The sequence below is a fragment of the Sciurus vulgaris genome (genome assembly GCF_902686455.1).
Source record: "Sciurus vulgaris genome assembly, chromosome: 2".
NCBI lineage: Eukaryota > Metazoa > Chordata > Mammalia > Rodentia > Sciuridae > Sciurus > Sciurus vulgaris.
In genome coordinates this window covers 123,019,217-123,038,931 of record NC_136462.1, presented here as the reverse complement: position 1 = coordinate 123,038,931, position 19,715 = coordinate 123,019,217, and the positions used below count along the sequence as shown (strand labels likewise).

The window sequence follows — 19,715 nt, the reverse complement described above, 5'->3', positions numbered from 1 at the left end:
AAGGCAAGTGGGTTGTTCAGGATCACAGGGCTAGTAAGAGGTACTGCTGGACTCGCACTCTGGTCTGCCTGGCACCAGAGCCTAAGTTCACCTCATCAAGCTATAAGAGCACAGACCTGTCCAGGACCCCAAAACTTCTCTGGATAGAAGTGCATCTGATGCTAGACTGCACATTTGCAAAGGAACTACATGTGAAGGGATTTAAGGAATATATTTTGAAAAGCCCTCCAAAAACTTGCTATTAAAATGAATGATATAGTGTTTTTTAAATTTTAAGCATGGATTTTCCCACTGTATGCTTTCTTATAGTTGGACATACCCATTCATAAGCTTTTTCTTAAACCAATGCATAATATGTCAGAGTAGATTTGTTGTGATAATGCTACCAATGTGGGAAGCAAAGACCTCAAAGGCATCTACTTTCACACTGTGAGTTGAATAAACTTGGGACCTGGGTAAGGAGGATGATATGTCATCTTCTTAACAATCCTGTGAGGAGGACTCTTGTCTCTGTTATAGCTGGGGAAAGCAATACTCTGGATAACTGCCCAAGGCCAAAGACCCCGAGTGGAAGGAGGAGCTGGGAGGTACACCCAACTTAGCCTTCAAAGCTTCTCCCATACATTGCTGCTTTCTCACACACAGGACTGGTCAAACCTTAAACATGGTAGCTTCCTTTCGAGCTCAAATCTACTGGTTCCAGAAAAAAGCACAAACTAAGACACTTACTTTAGAATAGGTTCAAAGATACATTATAGTGCCAAAGAAATGGCTAAAGTCAGCTTTTGGTCAAAAGTCACTCCCAGGAGATCTGTTCAATAAAACTTAGGTAATGCATCTTTCAAAATCTGGGGCCATTTTAACCTTTTCTGTAGTATCATACATAGGAGAGACATGTATAATTTCAAAATCTAATATTCATTCAACACGTATTTATTAGGTAATTTCTATGAGCCCAGTACTGCCAGGCACTGGCAACAAAGACCTGCTCTTAAGGTACTTACAATTAATTTAGTGGACTAGGGAGACACACTAAATAAAATAACCTAAATAAACAAATGTTATAGGGTAATAAATGAGTGAAGAAAAATAAAGCAGGGTATAGGGAAAACAGTGACCACAGGGCTCATACACTATTATAGGTACTGCAGTAAGGTACTCTGATAACATGACATCTGAGAAAAAAAAAAAAAAAAAAAAAAAAAAAAAAAAACCTTTGGAAGTAAGCCCCTCAAACCAGGCTAATTTATTCCTTCCCTCTTTTCCTCCCCCTTTCTCTTTCTTTCTTCAGTGCTGGGGACTGAACCCACGGGTGTTACACCACTGAGGTACATCCCTGGCCCTTTTTGTTTTGAGACAGGGTCTCACTAAATTGTTAAGGCTAGCCTCAAACTTGCCATCCTCCTGCCTCAGCCTCATAAATTGCCAGAATTACAGGTATGCATCACCTGATCTGGTACTCTGCTGATTTCTTTTTTTTTTTTTTTTGCGGTGCTGGGGATCAAACCCAGGGCCTTGTGCTTGCAAGGCAAGCACTCTACCGACTGAGCAATCTCCCCAGCCCGTACTCTGCTGACTTCTGAGGGAAAATTTCCAGGCAGAAAGCACCAAGGATGATGGCTTGAGATGAAAGATATGGAAGAACGGTCAGGAGGTTAATGTGCCTAGAGTGGAGTTATTTGTAATCATTGAACTTAGAATGAAAATGACTAAATTATCTGTATGTTGGTGTGGCCACAACCTCCCAATTCATCTTAGAAATATAAATTCATTCTCTTTTATAGCCTGAAGAACCTTCCAACCACCTGGTCTTTTTTTTTTTTTTTTAAATATTGGAGGTTGAAGACAGGTCAGTTCTACCACTAAGCAACATACCCAGTTCTTCTCAAATTTTTATTTTGAGACAGTGTCTCCTAAGTTGCTGAGTCTGGCCTCAACTTGTGATCCTCCTGCCTCAATCTCCCTGATGGCTGGGACTATATGCATGCACCACTGCCTGGCCAGCCTCTTTTTAAAGACAGAAAACTAAAGTTCAGACAAGAGTAGTGATTTGCCTAGGGTCACACAGCAGTAAGGCTATAAAAGGATCCAGACAACCTGACTGCTATGCTTTCTGTGACTGATGAAGGTCATATAAAATTTCCTATTTCAGAAGATGTGTTTTCTCTGTGATTATAGACTAAGTCTTTACAGTCTATCTCAGAGTAATTTATTTAAAAGCTCCCTCTATGACTGAAGACCAGGCAGGTTCAGAAAAATTAGATTTATCACTGGTCTTGAGTTAAACTGACAAATATTTTTTCTGGTCTTACTTTCTAGTATATATTAGATCTCCCAATAGAAGATTTTCAAGCGAGCAAAGAATACCTGAGGTCTGTGCATACATCTGACTTGACAGCAGCATTTGTCTCTGAATCTTGTACAGAGGATTGGGGGTGGGCATTCTGGGAAGACGCTACTGAGGGTTTAGTGCTTGTTTTCACTTTGTGCATCTTCTGTTGCCCCAAAGCAGAGCTTGGTCTCAGCAGCTCAGAGGGGATGATTAACTTCATGTCACTTTGAGGCTAAACTAAGCACTTACAATGGCCCTACTTGTATACTCATGGCCACTGCTGAAGGAGCTTAGTGGATTCCCGATATTTTATAGTCCAATGGAAACTATGGCTAACTTTCAACTTCTAAGCTGTGATGTTAGGATTTTATGACAGTTACTATATTGGAGTGTTCTGAATCTGAGTTTTCTGAAAAGGAAAAAATGGGATGACTAGAAAGAGAAGGATAGTTTATCTGTATAATCCTGTTTCTTTTCAAATCGCTGATAGTTATGAAATCTGCCTACTGTTTTTTTCAGGTAATTGGATATATTATTCACAGAGATGATAACAGGGCAAGCAGGGATGGCAACAGCTACATTTTTTAAGCATTTACCTTAAGTCAGGCCCTGTTGTCTATTTAATTCAAATAACCACCTAGGAAGCAGTGATACATGACCTCCATTTCAGCCTGTGGTAACTTACGCAAGGTCACAATGCTGGGAAAAGGCTTATGCTCTTAACACCATAACATCTGAAGACAGGTCAGTTCTACCACTAAGCAACATACCCAGTTCTTAGTACCATGAGAGTTCAGGTTCAAAACCTCAACTGTAAACTGATTTAAGGAGTCCATTCAGTGCTTCCTCAACTATCACTGCATCAGCCACAAGCAGGAAGATCTGTAGGAATTACAGTGAGTCACAAACAAGGGATCAATCCCTAAACAAAGGCAGAGAATGGTCCTTGCCTCATAGCGCTACAGGCTTAATGTCTTGATTTTAAGTCTTCAGGCTTGAGGGCTCTGTGCACACTCCTTGAGTTCGCTGCTGTTTACCCCCCATTTATTTCCTGGAAGTGCAGCCACTGGGTCTAGCCAGAAGTTCCTTATGAGGTATTCCTAATAGGAGCAGATGGCACTTTGCACTAACCTTGTATAGGAAAATTCACAAAATGATGAGGAAAGTTAGAGGTATTTTTCATTTGGATTCTGTGAAGGTGGTGATTTGTAATACAACTGGCCAAAATCGCTAATTGGCAAGTTTCTCCACTCTAACATCAGTTATGTCACTCACTAGAAGTCTTAAATGCTTAGGTAGAAGTCATTGTTAATTAGAAACTTTCTATTTTTGGCCCAAAACCCCCAGATTTTTCTTTGGTGCTATGATACTCAGAGTAAGTTAGCTCTGAAATGGTTACATTGTTTAAATTCTTAGGTTCTTTTCTGGATGTGATGCATTTCTGTCTTATGAAAGGAGCTGTATTTGTCAGAGAAAGAAAATACAGGAAACTGAATATGTGGTCACTAAGGAATGAGCTGCCAACACCAGGAGCAGAGAAAGGCCCTACTAGCACTATGGATATCTATCCTAGAAAAATGAAAACTTAAATACACACACACACACACACACACACACACACGCACGCACACACGAAATAGAAAGGCCTTGAGTGCTGGGGTTTCCACTGAGTCCGCTATAGCTGTGGTTCATGGATGGGGATGGGGCTAGGTGAATTTACCAAGTGGGTGTAACCTAGGACTGATCAATTTGCGCAGGACTTAAGCCACCTCTGAAAATTCTAAAAGCTGGAATGAGATTCTGGAGAATTGACGCTTTTTTTCCCCCCTCAGTGGTAGGGATTGAACAAGGGCCTCTCACATTTGAGGCAAGTGCTCCCCCATGAAGCTATAGCTCCAGCCCTAACTACCACTCTTAAAACACAACTATGCCTTCCTTATCTGCAGAAGAAATCAAACTAGAAAACTGCTCCTGTTTCCTATGTTCAGGGAAATACCTGAGGTGAGTAAAAGAGAGTTTAGGAACCCTTTGTCAAATTAATTTTTTTTTTTTTGCTAATTAAGCCATCAAATTACCTAGAAAGACTTGGAAAACACGTTATATAGCCTCAATCAGCGCTTCACTGTCCAGCTTTCCTGCCTGTATTGATTCACCAGAAGCATTTAAGAGTCTTTGGCACAGTGCAGAGCACATGATTACATGATCAGCATGGACTTCATGGATGAGGCTGGTGGGCTAACAGGATCCCTCCTTTCAGCTATCACAAGACTACAGCTCCAATAGCTAGAAGAGAATCAACAGGCCCTTTTTAAACAGAAAGGGCAGTTACTAACCAAAATGAATATGCAAAGGTGCTTATTCCCAAAACAGTAATATGCAGGCAGTTGAATAATTTGCCATTCAAGTTAATTTAATTATCAGACTGCATTTAATTATCCAATACAAAATGTAAATAAAGTGAAGGGCTGACAGCATATACTAATTATGTTCATTATAATAATTAAATGGGAAGGAATTTATAAAGAGTCATGAAAGTGCCATAAAATACATGGAAGCTTTTGATTAAAACAACAACATTTTAATTAGAAACTGCAAAACCCTATAGGAAACACATGGTTGGTTCCATCAACGATGGGACATTACTTTTATTATCTAGGTTTCTCTTCTGAAGTCATCCTTGGTAACATGGGGCTCAGCCCTTCCAGTTAATAGACTAAATGGTGGCAAATAAAAAATGCCAATCCTTCATGTAAAGCAGTTTCCTAATCAAACAGACTTAGGCTGCAGCAAGATTTCAGGATCCCCTGTCTTATAAGTTGTTTCCCCAGTAGAAAATTAGGGCTCCCCTGTGGACAAACAGACCCTGGAAATTAACATGACTCCTGACTAATGACATAGAAACATAATGAACTGAACATTGTAATTTCTCCAATGGAACTCCTCTGATTTAGAGAAAGTGGCATCAGACTAAATAAATTCACTTTCATAAGAACAGGAGAGTGGAAAGCAGGTACAAACTGGACCGCCAATGGTGAGGCTGGGCTCTGCCAGAGCCCTTCCAGGATGAAAGTTGCATGACTTCCTGGCAGACACTAGGGTGATTAAAACTACACTTACCATATCCCCTCAGCAAATGCTTCCTTAGTGAGTAACTGGGTTTTGGTGGGGAGTAGAAAGAGAATTTAAGAAAATAAATTTTTTAAATGAAAGAAAACAATCAGCTTTTTAGTTACAGAAAACTTCCCAACTCTACTGGATATAAGCAGTTACCTTTCAACAAGCTTGTGGCTGTTTCCCACACCCTTGCCTCATCACACAGCCTGACTGGCCCGGAGTCCAGCCCTGGGGTAATGAGCACAACTTTCCTGTGTAGGTGAAACAACTATGATTGATGATGGTATCACAGAGTACAGCAACTGTCAACCCACCTGTAACAAACCTCTGCCTGCCTGTCAATGGTTCCCCTCTATTCATATTGGGGTAGCCAAGATCTTTAGAACCTTTAAAGATAAGCTGCTATTAAGCTGTCTGGTGCTGACGGATCTGGAGTAGGGTCAGGAGGATCTGAAAAGTCACAAAAGGGTGTGGAGTCCCCATGAGATCAGAATGTTAGTCTGTGATTCCAGTCTCAGTCTTTCAAATGTCACAGACTCAACAGGGGACATCATCTAGTGTAACTTTCCTCTTCCTCCTCCCTTTTTCTTTTACTGTGAAGTATATATACCATAATTTGCCAGTTCAAACATTTCTAACCCTAATTCAGAGGCACTAAGTATATTTACAATGTTGTGCAACCCTCACCACTATCATTTCCAGAACCAATCCACTTCTCTGCATAGGCAATGAAGCTCAAGTCTCAAGAGAGGAAATGATTTATCTAAGATCACACAGCTAGTGGTAGAGCTGGGACTAGAACCCAGGTCTTCTATTTGCTAAACTGTGCTCCATTTGTACTCAGTGACTCATTTATTTACACCTTCTTAGAATCTGTGAGTCTCCTGAGCAAGGCAAACACATATGCCCCAGAAACTTCCAAACCAGCATCTAGAGGGCAGATTGGCAGTTTCTCAGTATACAAATAGGCATCATCTTCTACACCCCACACTCCTGACCAAGATACACTTCAGCAATCACTGATGACAAATCTGATTTTCTTAAGCAATGTGAGATGAAATGAAAAGTACAATGACTTGGATTCTAGTTCTTGTCTTTTGATTCTCCGTGACATTTCAGGTAGCTTAATTTACTTCTTTGTACCTTGATTCCTAGTAGGGTGTGGTTGTACATGCCTATAATCCCAGTGATCCCGGAGGCTGAAGCAGGACAATCAAAAGTTTGAGGTCAGTCTCAGCAACTCAGCAAAACCTTGTCTCAAAATAAAGAATAAGATGGACTGGGGAGGTTGCTTGGTAGTATACCCGCCCTGAGTTCAATCCCCAGTACCAAAACCAAAAAACCCAAAAGAAAAAAACCTATCCTACCAACCGACCAAACTCTATTCCTCACCTGTTGGAAGTAGAAATAATTTTATTTATAACCTCATGGAAGTGTTAATGAGGTGTAAGAGCCAACAGATGGGAAGTATAAAATGAATACAGAGGTTACACCCAGTAAAAGAATCTCTGTAAGGTGCAGTATCTCAGTTTTTTGAAATTACTATCTTCTTAATCAGTTTCTTATTTCTTCTCTACTTTCAATCATGTTCATTCTGCTTACAGACTGTTGCATTTTGGCACTTGTCCGGGAGTTGCACTGACTTCTCTGATCTGCCCTCAAACCAGAAGTGGAGGTCCAGATTAGTGTTCAGTCCTTCTTGGAGTCAGAGTGTTGCAACACAAGTCTGGATTTTTTCACCTTTCTAATTTCTTCCTCAGAGTGAGCTCACCTCTTAATAATGATCTCCAATCCTCACTGCCTCCTCTTCCCAAGTGAGAAGTAACGGGGCTTCACTCTCCTTGTCCCCATGCTGCCTAATGCTCTCTCTGCCCATTTCATGTTTTCCCTCCATTCCAACATGCACGGTCATCACTTTCTCACCTGGCCAATACAGGTCTAATGTGCCATCTTCAAATATGACTCCCCTGATCCTGGTCCCTTTTCACTCTGGTAAGAACAGAGACACTGAAAGTGTGTATTTTATCTAAAGGAGAGGATTAGTCTATGATCCAGCATCAGCAGAAAAACTCTCTGAAACCCACAGAATTCTGAGTTCTGTAAGCTTATCACAGCAGAGTTGGTTCATGCAAAAAGTTTTAAATTATCCCTCATATGCAATGCACTGAAGAACTGAACTTTTGTCAGGTCTGGTGATACACACCTGTAATCCCAGTGGCTAAGGAGGCTGAGGCAGGAAGATCACAAGTTCAAAGCCAGACTTAGCAAGTTAGTGAAGCCCTGTCTTAAAATAAAAAACAAAAAAAGGCTGGGGACGTGGCTCAATGGATAAACACCCCTGGGTTCAATCCTAGGCACCAAAAACAAAAACTGAACTTTTCTGCTGCAGAACTATAGAGCCAAATATTATCACACATGCAAATTAATCAGTTCTTTGTAAGTGCAGTAGTGTCATGATATATAGTAAACTATTTAAGTATAAAACAGGAAATTTTTAGGTAAACCACAAATATCCACACAAGATAAAGCTGTGAAGCCATCAAAAATGATATTCATGAACTGGGGATATGGCTCAATGATAAGAGTGCCTGGCATGTATGAAGTCCTGGTTTTGATTCCCTAGCAGTGGGCGCGCGCGCACATGCGCGCACACACGCGCGCACACACACACACACACACACACACACACACACAAAGATATTCACAAGGAGTGATCCTGGTATAATGTAAAGTGCAGAACCAAGGACATAAGTGTTACACATGCAAAATTATTCATTTTGCATAACTGGAAGGGAACCTGCTAAAATGCTAACTATAGTGGCTATCTCAGATGGCGAGGTCAGGAATAACTATGATTCCACTGTATTCTTTACATTTGTCCTATATTTTTCACAACAAATAAGGAACACTTTTTTAATCAAAAAAATAAAACACAAACTTTAAAGGAAAATAAAGCTGCAATTTAGTAGACTGGTTGAGCACAGAGAGAAATCCACGGGGGAAATTTCTCACAACTCTTCTTCCCTGAGCAGCTTGTAAAAGACTTCTGAACCTGCTGAACCTGATCCACAGAATGGACAAAACACCCCCCAAGGAAGGACACTGCCTGAGTGTTCCCAGGGTGGGAGGTAAGAAAGAGTTTCTATCTGTTCTCCTGATAACAGGGTCTGAGAAAAGGAAACATTCTACGGATGATGACTTTTCCACTGAGGACCTAGATTTGTCATATTCTAACAATGGGAATATCTTTCTAAAATGGATTGAATAGCTGGGTGTGATGGCTATAATCTGCACCTGTCACCCCCAGCAACTCAAGAGGCTTGAGGCAGGAAGATCATAAGTTTGAGACCAGTCTCAGCAATTTAGTGAGACCCTCAGCAACTTAGCAAAAACTCTCAAAATAAAAAAATAAAAAGTAGCTCAGCAGTAAAGCACTCGTCAGCTCAATTCCTGGTACCAAAAGTAAGAAGCAACAACAAAAACACGGAATTAAAAACTAAAATAAAATAGACTGAATATTCCTGAACCTTCTTCAAGGGAGTGCACTGACTATGCAATTTGCCCTGTGCTCGCTCAGGGTCGGCACTGGAGGCATCATAGTCATGTGAGATAAAATATAGGTGTCCCTTTGTACCCAGGATGCTGTGATTTTGAATTCTTGAGCCTATTTTGTTTTTCTCTGTCCCTTTTCCTTGCAGGTAGGCAATGTCAGTCGTCAGTGTGCTGCTTTCCTTGTACTTGGTTCTGGCAGCATAACATCTCCTCTCCTCTTACCCTGGTCTAGTTTGCTGTTAGGCTGATAAACCTAGTAATCAACAGTTTGAGATTTGCCTAAAATAAACTTTGGTAAGCTTAGAGCAAAGTTAAGGGTCATTTGTACATCTTTTTTTTTTTTTTTTTTTTAGCTACATTCTATACAATTAAGATTATTAGCAGGGGTGGTGGTTAGATATATGAATGTTACCAGAAATTTCTCTTTGATTTATTTGTTATGCCTTAACTCTGGTTTTGAAACTAAAGAGAAATAAGGTACTTCATTATTATTATTTTACAAACTGTATATATTTTCCAGGTTCATAAAGCAGCAGAACTCTATTTACATGTTAAATCTTGCTCAGAAATGAAATAAATCAGTTAAAAGGAGAACTACTTTGGCAACTCAAGGAAGAGGGGTCCACATCCTGCCCTCTCCGTCAGTTGTCTAACAATTTGGAAACCTCTAAGCACCTAGGTAGAAGCCAAGAGCCAAGAATGGTTTCACAAGGCAAGAGACTAACATGTTTTGCAAAATGATTCAAGTTGAAAGATGCAAAAGTTATCTTATCAAAATAAAAAAATTGCTGGCTTAGAGTATCACAACCTATGTGGTCAGGGAGTAGATGCTGAAGAATATACATGGTAAAGGAGTAGATGCTTCTATGTGATTTAAGAATATTTTCTTTAAAAGATTCTATTTTTAGAATCTCTAAAAGGAGGCCCTGTGCTACCTAATGCAGATCAAATCTCTGAAGAAATGAAGCCAGAGACATATGCCCAGAGCCTGGTTAAAGGGCTTCTCACAGGGCAGATGGGTTCCAGCAGGCTAGCCTGCCTTTTTTCACTCTAATACCTCACACTCAGTGCTAGGGGAGCAGTCTAAGGAACTTTCCAGGGCCTCTTACCTGGTTATCTGGGTGGTTGACAGTGAAGTAGCCCACACAGACGATGACCTCATGGAGGAGGCTTTCACAGGAGACTTGACTACAGTGACCCAGCAGGGAGCTGGCCATGTGTCGGAATGCAAGGGACAAGCCCTCTGCCCCTACAATAGACTGACAAAGACAAGGAGCAGTTAGAACCCCCAGCCCAAGGAGAGAAAGGGTTGCAAATCACACAGCAAGACTGGGCCCTGTGCACTTTGTGCTGCGGGGCTGGAAAAGTAGACATCATTTCGTTGGTACTATGCTTAACGGTTCAGTTCAGGGATTCTTGCTCTAATAAACGACTATAATAAATGCAATGTTTAACCTAACAAGGGACAGAAAATAGAGCATAGCAGATCAAATGCTTGCCCCATATGGGGCAGAATTTTAGCTCTGTAATGTGTGATTACTTATTCCATTTTTAAAATCTTAATTTTTTCTCATTAGGAAAATATTTTCAAGGTAGAAAATTTAGAAAAGTATTACAATACTAAAATTCACCTGGTAAATGTACCACTAGCTAACTTCTAACACTTTCTGAAGAAATATTTTCTTGTACTAAATATATATTCGTAATTAGTTATATTCAAACAGGAAACAAATATAAACAATTCAAATAAATAGCTCTATAACCAAGGGCTCCCAAAAGAACATAAAAAACCAAACTAAAACAAAAAAATCTGCCTCCAAACCAGGAAGCCCCTCAGCTACAAGCTTCTGGGATCCTTTCTCCAGACAGGCAAAGGGCTGTCGGCTGTGGGAGACTCAGGAGGAGAGTCTCAGTCTGCCTGTGCAGCCTGGAGCTTCTATTTAATAAACATGTCAACAGACAGAGCGACAGGAGGGCAAAGGGGGAGAGACAAGCCTACAGAATACACTTGCAGCCCACACTGGAATGAAGCACCGTTGCTGGCCTGTGGGAAAAGGGCAGTGGTTAAACTCATCTCTTGATTTGAGGTCTTGTGTGGGCTTGAACCAGGTCAGATATATTGTGGCGTGGAAGTTGCAGTGAATTCACTTTGTCTAACAGATGGTGAAACGGCCCTTTAAGTAGTATTGCAGAAGCAAAATTTAAGAGTGCCTTCCGTCTCTGTTTCATTGCCCCAAGAGCAAAAAAAAAAAAGTTTTCCAAAGAGAGACTTCGGAGGGTTTTCCTCCTGTAAATCAAGCAGTGACACCTTCTCAGTTCAGCCCTTATTTAATTAGTCCACGTCCAGCATGCTGTGACCCAGTACCCCCTGTTTAACCTTCACTGATAATGAGCAGGTCAAGGGGCATGTAAGTTTGAATATAAAAATTAAACCAATTTTTCAAGGAAACTATATTTCCTTTTTAGCCAGAATTAATTGCCAAGTCAGTACATTGATTTTGTTTCTTGAGACTCACCTTCAATTGTAAAACTGTCAAGTGAATACAATATACAATACCCCTGATCTTAAGGCCATCTGTGCCAAGATGAATTCAGAGCAAAATCAGACTGTTGGTTAAAGGGGGAACATATTTTGATAGCTCTATTTTATAACATGAAAGGGAACCAGCTAAGAACAATATCTAATGGATAACCTTTTCTTATTATCACATGAAGGTTCTTACCACAAAGAAGCATACAGATTTGTGACTCAAGGAAAGATGAAGAATCTTTGGGAATGCTGCATTCAGCTCTCAGGCTTACTGACATCAACCAGATAGTCTGGTAAGTTCTTCATTTCAGAAACTGAGTCAGTTCCATGTCCTGAGTGCCTACTGTGTGCTGCTACTACAACATCTTTCTGTGGTCTTATTTAATCCTCAGTCTTGTGATAAGTTAGGTGTTTTAAATCTGCTTTACAGATGGAGATACTGAGTCTTCAGTGTTCAGATGACTTGTCTAAGGTCACATAATTTGAGGTGGTAGTATGATGGGTCAAAGTTTGGTCAGTCTGGCTCCAAATCCAGGGGTCTGATGGGGATGCCTTTTTACAAAGCTCTGAATTCTTGTGATTTATGGGGCCCAAACCATTACCATGTCTCATTTTATCTTGTCTGACTCTTCTTCAGCAGGTAAGATCATTTAATTTCAGTTTGGTCAGACCAATGCTGAGAATTATACCCTCCTTTCACCTCAAATCTCTTCTCCTATCCTTTACAAACATAGTTCCTAAAATCTTACTTTTGACATGCAAGTTGGTTTAATGAACTAGAACATGAGTTGACTGCATCTATCATAAAAAAATACTATTTTTCCCCCAAATTCCCCCATTGCTATACAGTGCAAATACTGTGTATTTGCACATTATGCACTTGATCATGTCCATCTATATCAATGACGTCTCTGAGAACAGATGGGGCTCTTTAGCTTGCTAAAGAGAATGTGGCATTTCACAATAGCCACAAATCTTTGACAGTTCTCCCACTGAAAGGTGGGGCCTATTTCTAATTACCCCTCAAAAATCTAGAAGGCTTATGACTGACTCAACCAAATAGAGTATGGTTGATATGTAACTGTATGATTTCTAGGTCATAAAAATTATGCAGCTTCTGTATGATTCTCTTGGAACCTTGCTTTCTGGAAGCTTCCTCTCAAACATTCCTCAGGACGAAGATACCAGGTTTTGAAAGCCTGTGTCACACAGAGAAGATAAGAGTATGTAGATATTATAGCCAATAGTCCTAGGTTGAACCTAGTCTTTAGGTTGTCTCAGGTATTAAACATGTGAGGAGCCTCCAGATAATTTCAGCTCCCAACTATGTGAGGCAACCAAGCTTTCCCTTCTTTCTCCTCCTCCAGCTTTATGATCCTCTCAGTTTGAAGTCCTGTCATCATGAAGCAGAGACAAGCTTGTCTGGGAGGAGCACTGTCTGAATAATGAACTCACAGAATCTGTGATCATAATAAATAATGGTTAATAATAAACACTGATAAGTTTATTGGTTGTTTTTAAATTATACAAGTAACAAGGAATAATATGCTAATCATTGATAAATGTTTCAAAGGGGCTTGGTGCTAAGAAATTCTTGGCACCAGAGCCCTACCATATGCTAATGAGGAAACAAAAGAGAAATGTGCTGATCCTGTGCACCAAGAGGATGGCCGTTAGAACCTTGTAAAGTCAAAGGAACAGGAGGAAGAGGAAAATCTCTGCAGGCTTTCTGGGCCATGCCTCTGGTTCAGGATAAAGGGTACCTGGGAGTTTAGGGCTAAGGAAGAGAATGAGAAAGAGCGAATGCAGGATTGATTAAAATACAGAAGGAAAGGCAAAACAGAGACAAGAGGAAGAAAAAATGGTAAGTAAAGAATTAAGAAAAAAAATATGGGTTGCATGAGAAATGGAAAAGAAGAAACAAAGGTATTGGACAACTGTGAGAACCAGCCAAGAAAGGATATTCCACATGAAAAGGATGGAATTTGATTCTGAGAATGGGTAAAACAATCTTGAGTTACCATGGTGTTTTTTTCCTGACATATCTGGCAAAATTGGCTCAAATAGTGAACACATTTTGGGCAGGATACTGCAAGGAACTACAGAGGGGAAATCTTGGATTTTATTTTGGTTGGGTATAAGAAATAAGCCTTTGATTTGGTCTAATACTGGCCATTGTGCCTAAAGGGTACCACCAGGAGCAGGGCCAATTTAGAGTTCAGTAATACTATTTTTTTTTTTTTTTTTTTTTTTTTTTTTTTTTTTTTTGCAGTGCTGGGGATTGAACCTAGAGCCTCATGGATGCTGGGTTAGTGTTCTACCACTGAGTTACATCCCCAGCCCAGTGGTGTACTTCTGTGAGGCAGCACAGGAAGAACAGGATTAGGGCTCCCCGATATTCAGAGTGACTAATGGAATGGCTGCCTTAATCAAGAAGCTGTTTACCATATGAAACACCTTGCAGAAGTATTAATCCTGGTTAGAAGGTTCAGGAAACTAGAAGCTCAGAATCAGTTTTTAGAAATTTGCTTTTTTCATAATCTTTGGTTACAAAGGATCCAGCTGAGGGGTAGACTGCTGGATTGTATATCCTGAGGACAAAATTAGGGCGCCTGATTTCCAAGCTGTTTCCAGACAGAATACAAGCTTGGGTCTTCATAAAGCATGGATGTTATGTTCAAGCCAGAAGTAAGAATCACTTAACATTTTCTGACAAATCTCTCATTTTAGGTATGGCTATAAACTCTTAGAACTTCACATACTATGTAGTTTAACACCTAAGGCTAGTTCAACTGCTTTGGAAAGAGAAGCACACTAACCCTAAGGGAGGGATTTCTGTTCTTGTGACAAATAAACTAATTCTGCAAACTTGAAAGATATTAGATCCAATGATATAACTAATTTCCTTTTTTTAACAGAATGACAGGAAGACATCAAATAAAGCACTGCACATTTGTCATAAGCTACAGAACAGAAGTGTTTCTTCCATCTCAGAATGGTGAAGACCACTATTTTCATATATTTATATCTCTGTAACCTTTTTCCCTCTGAGCAAAGTAATTCATCTAAATTATGGGTTCATCATCTGCCAAGTTTGTTCCTTTTTAATGAAATCACTTGACAGTTAATAAACTGAAAGAGAAAGCCTACTCCTTGGGGCTTGCTCTGTTCCAAAGGTTCAGTGTTTTTGAAAATTAAATTTCCTATATGAAAAAAAAATCTGTCCCTAAGCTGACAATCTGGTGGTATAGCATAAAGCAATTTTTCTATCTTTAGCTATAAAAACTTAATTTATAGGGGTTTGCACATTTAACCATACATGTACTTTACAATGGGTATGAATCAGTTAAATCATCCATTATAAAGTTCTATCAAAATAATTTTTCTAATTTTGGTTCTGTTTATATAAGAAATTATTTCTTTAATATTTAAAAGTTGATGGGATAATACCTTTATCTAAAGAAGTTAAGACAGGTTTATATGTAGCACTATGGCAAAGGATGAGCTTCTGAGGTAGAGAATTATGGGTAACTAGTCCTGGCTCAGTCATGGGTACCTTTGGACAAATTATATAACTTCCAGTTTCTCCACCTATAAAATCAGCATAATAATATTTTACATGATAATCAGAATGAAAAAGCACATCCAGAGCATCTAACACAGTTCCCAGAAGACAGAAGCTTAATAAGTGGTATGTATATTATAATAAAATAAAATAAAACTCCAACTGGCCCTGCTTCTGGTGGCCTATAGGCACAATGGCCAATAATAGAAAAATAAAAGCCTATATAATATTATTGTTAATAATATTATATATATTTCTTATAGTAAATTAACTCTTGGTTAGAACACTAACACAAACCAAAGCTTGGTACCTGAAAAGTGGGAAGATCAAGAGCCGCAAAGCTGTTGAAGAAACGTAAACTCTGAATGGCCACTTGGATGGTGTTCTGAGTGTAACTCTCCTTGGGACTGGTAGTGCTGGGGTCTGAGATGGTGCCATGGAAGAGAACACAGTAGAGCATGTGCAGAACTCCAGCCAAGTCTGTGGCCTGAAGAGCAGCTGTCAACCCCGTGGGATCCTGGCGGTTATTGTCAAATATGCTGTATGACCTGACGAAGAAACATTCAAGTCTTTGAGAGAAATCTAGTTAAAGGATGTTAGCATTTTTACAGGTCAAATGGAACAAGACAAGCAGACCATTAAAAGCAAACCATCTGAGTTGTGTAATGAGGTAACAAGAAACCTCGAGGAACAAATGCAGCCCTCCGAGTGTATTGTGGCTTCCCTTTTCTCCCCCTGGGAGACCAGGCTGCTGCAGCAATGGTGTATGAACATTCTGTAACCAGTGCTGAGGTTCCCAGCACCCTCTCTATACTTTGCAGGTGAAGTAGTTCTACTTTGTTCAGTGCCCAGGTCTGGGAAAACTGCATAAAGTCTGTGAGAGTTCTGGGGACTCAGAGACCCAAAACACTGGAGTTTCCTTTCTGGATACACAAAGGGAATCTTCTGAAGGGTGGCAACTACCAGGAAAGCATGAATCCTCAAAAATCTGGTAATGTGTTAGTACACTGTGGTTGGAGACACTTCACTTGCTTTGGAAGCACTGTTCTAACATCAGAGTATTGGGAGGACAGGCTGTGGGTGCCCAAGTCCCAGGAGTAAATGCTGGATCAGATCTATACAAATGTATTGTGAAATAAGCTTAGCAACTGAGGCAGGCAGGGTTATGAATGAGCAAGAGAAAAGGCAAGTGTATAGGCAAATGAATTCTTAAAATCATTAGTAAAGTGGCAAGGATTTGCTAAATCCACTTATACTCAGGTATACATGAAGCATCTAGGGACCAAGAGCAGGCAAACATGGCTGCCAAAAATTCATTTGCCTCTCTTTTGCCCCAAGAAACTGAAAGTTTCCACTTTTAAGTAACTATCTTTCCCTAACTCATTGCAATAAGCTTCAGGTAGGGCCCCCCTTTTTATTTATTCTGGCTCAAGGTGTCAAGGCCTCAGGTTAAGCTGCACTTTATTTCTCTGGCTGTTTAGCGTAGTTCAGGGATGGCACATGTCATACTCAGAGTAGGATACCGAAGGGTATTTTTGCTAAGATGCTTAGAAAGAAGTCCTCACTTTTCCCCCTACTGCGTCTAAATGTGAGAAGATGCACCATCTGGAGCTGTGATACGCACTCACTCTAACCACTGCACAAAACCTCAGGTCTCTCAATGCTGTAGTGGGCCAGTAACTTTCCTTCATGAAACTCAGCTTTTTCTCTGAAAGGGAAGTTATAAGGCCCCACTCAATGTCTTCCTTTACTATGGTATGGTATGTATAGTACTGAGCAGAAGTGCTGTTATGTTTGTGTCACGGGATGATACCATTCCCTAGTTGTAAACACTAACAGAGGGTTTCCTTTATGGCTTGTCATTCCTTTCAGCTGAAACCTGGGATGGAAAAGAGGTATGAAAGATCTATACTATCCTCATTATCTTGCCCAGAACCACTCAAGACACACCACAAATGAAATAAGAATTGGCAGGTGCTGGCTGACAAATTTCTAGTATCCTCTCTACTTTTCTCAATTCATAACTTATGTTTACCAAAGGGATAATTTTATTCATTTTAATTTGGTAGTTGCATCAAAGTAGAGTTTTATTCATATCCATAGTCCTTGAATGTATACTATTTCTGATACTCTAAGAAGGTAATCATGTAATCCTGATATACCCTGGTTCTCAAGAAAGAAGCTCTCTTATGGAGATACTGTCATTTCATTTATATGGCAGGAATTGTTAAGTAACTTCAAATCTTTCACCTCACTTCACTCTTATTACAGTTTTTTATAGTTGGTAGGGAAGGTATTATTCTTCTCATTTATACACAAAGCAACAAAGATCTGGGCATAATAGGGTGAGATGCTTTAGGCCATACAAATTTCTAAGTGGCAAAGGCAGGGGTGCCATGCAGGACGTTTGACTCTAAAGGCAGTGCTTTGTCCAAGGACCAAAGCATCCAGTCCAGACGAGAGGTGATCTCTTGTTTTTCCTCTGCTTTCTCTTACATCAAAATTTGCAACTAAGTGAATATTGTTAAAGTATACACGTTATAATGCAATCATGTATTATCATGAGGAGACATTTTTATTTTATGGAACTCAATAAAAACACAAGTTTAAGAAAGGATATTTATTTGCTTATAGGCACATCTGAATCTTTATACAAACTTCTGTTAGCTAATGTCAGTTGGCCCTTACTTCCTTCCATTAAAGCTGAAAGAGTTAGGGGTCAGACCCTAACTAGAGACATGAGTAGAGATTAATGTGTCTGAGTTTATTATATAGGTTCCAAAAAGAGGCCTGTGTTTGTTTAAAACTGACTGCCTTTTAGAACCAGTGACAAGACAGAAGACATTTCTCCCTAAAGCTAATTTCTAATATGCTTTCAGAATCTCAGGGATGAGTGACACCATTGCTAGTGACAAGAGTTTTACTGCTCTGTGATTCAGAATGCTGACTTCCCTCTTATTGCTTGTACTGCTTTAAAATAGATCATTAGCATATTCTATTGCAGATATTCAGGAATATGGCTCTATCATTTTAAATGTTTTTTAATACTTTATCTTTTTGTTCATTTATTAAATGACATAAATTCATTATTTCCTCTTCCAAAGAATAAATGCAAAAATATCTAAATAAATAAAGGGAAGGTTATCAGAACAGCTCTCTTGCATGGTTATTTAGGAAAATACTAATCTGACGGATTATAAAACAATATAGTCTCAGTCTTCTGCAAATATTTTCCTAATAAAATAAAAGTGTTGACTGAGGAAAAGCAACTAAGCATTCAAGAACTCAGACGTGGGAATGGTTAAAAAAGCACAGAGCACTGCTTCATGGAAAAGAATATGTTCATCTTAAAGTGAGTCAACAGAACACAAGGGGACTGGGAGGGCTTATGTGCTGCTTTTGGCTTCCATGAGGACTAATGCAGACCTGAAGGGACTTTAGAGAATGTTTACTTTTGATTTAGCCTGAAATACAGATAATTTGTCCACGCACAGGCTACTGGCTCCTGTTGGTCTTAACTGTCAGTTATAATCACTTTAAACCTAAATGTTTATAATAAAAAAGTAAAAGGCCTTATTCATATGAAGACAAGTAATACAGATTGCTTTTAAAAGTACATGAAAGATATGAAAAATCAGATATGAAATTTTGCATACTACACTAAGATCTTCTAAATTTTACTGGATTTTAAGGTGTTTTTGTTTGGACTCCAGGACTAGAGATCTTAGTGGGATATTCATTTCTGTTCATTAAAGCTCTATTCAATTAGGAAAAACTATAACTGGGCCATTAATACCCCTACACAGTATCTAAAATCCCTACTATGCCTTAAAGGAGAGTACAGCTGGGCAAAAACAGCAGGGATTTGTGTGAGTATGAATCAAGGTCCATCCACTCCATCTTTAGTATTATAAACCACTTACACACCAGGCCTTAGTTGGTCTAAAAAAGTGAGGGCAGTTTTAGACTTTATAATCCCTTCTCTCATTCTATATTCCTGGTCTGGTAATATCCACTCTGATCTCTGTCAATGCTGGGGATCTTCTAGACTATTCTCCTAACTTCTTGGATTTTGGCTTTGTTTATACTTTTAGTTCTGGAATCCCTGAGGCATCCTGTAATAACATCCCATTTTTAGCCTCTGAAACTGGAAAACTGCACTCAAGGATCTGCATAGTGATGGAGTGAGTGAGATTAAGTTACTGTCTCTTTCGATGAAGGATGAGAACTTCACTGGACAAGGAAAGGTGAATTATTTTGCAGAGGTATTCCAGTTTTTGGCTCTTACATCCTGGGATAATCCAAGAAGCCAACCTGTGTCCAGTGACATCACAATTTACTATGCCCTCTCCTTATAAAGCTTAAATTTTTGCAAGAAGTTACAAATAAACTAGTAAATGTATAATATGTAATATGTAGTACGTTAGATACTGTAAGTGCTAGAAAGAAGTAGGGGACATGTCTAGGAAATGAAAAAGCAGTGGTGTGTGTGATGCTACTTTATACAGGGTTATTGGGGAAACCTTTTCTAAGGCATTAAATGGAATTCTATAGAAAGGGAGGAAGGAAGACAGGTGGATATCTAGGGGAAGGGTACTTTAGGTGGGAGAGCAGCAAATCCC

General features: G+C 39.5%; 1 protein-coding gene across 8 annotated transcripts in view; it reads right to left on the bottom strand.

Moving 5' to 3' along the window:
* Window positions 1-19,715, bottom strand: part of SCAPER (S-phase cyclin A associated protein in the ER) — a 470,315-nt gene that overhangs the window by 18,439 nt on the left and 432,161 nt on the right. For all 8 annotated transcript variants that reach the window (XM_079128857.1, XM_079128859.1, XM_079128858.1 and 5 more), the window contains 2 exons: window positions 15,404-15,641; window positions 10,108-10,257 (listed from right to left, as the gene is read on the bottom strand). In XM_079128857.1, coding sequence (XP_078984983.1) covers window positions 10,108-10,257; window positions 15,404-15,641 — 388 coding nt within the window. The remainder of the gene's footprint in view (window positions 1-10,107; window positions 10,258-15,403; window positions 15,642-19,715) is intronic.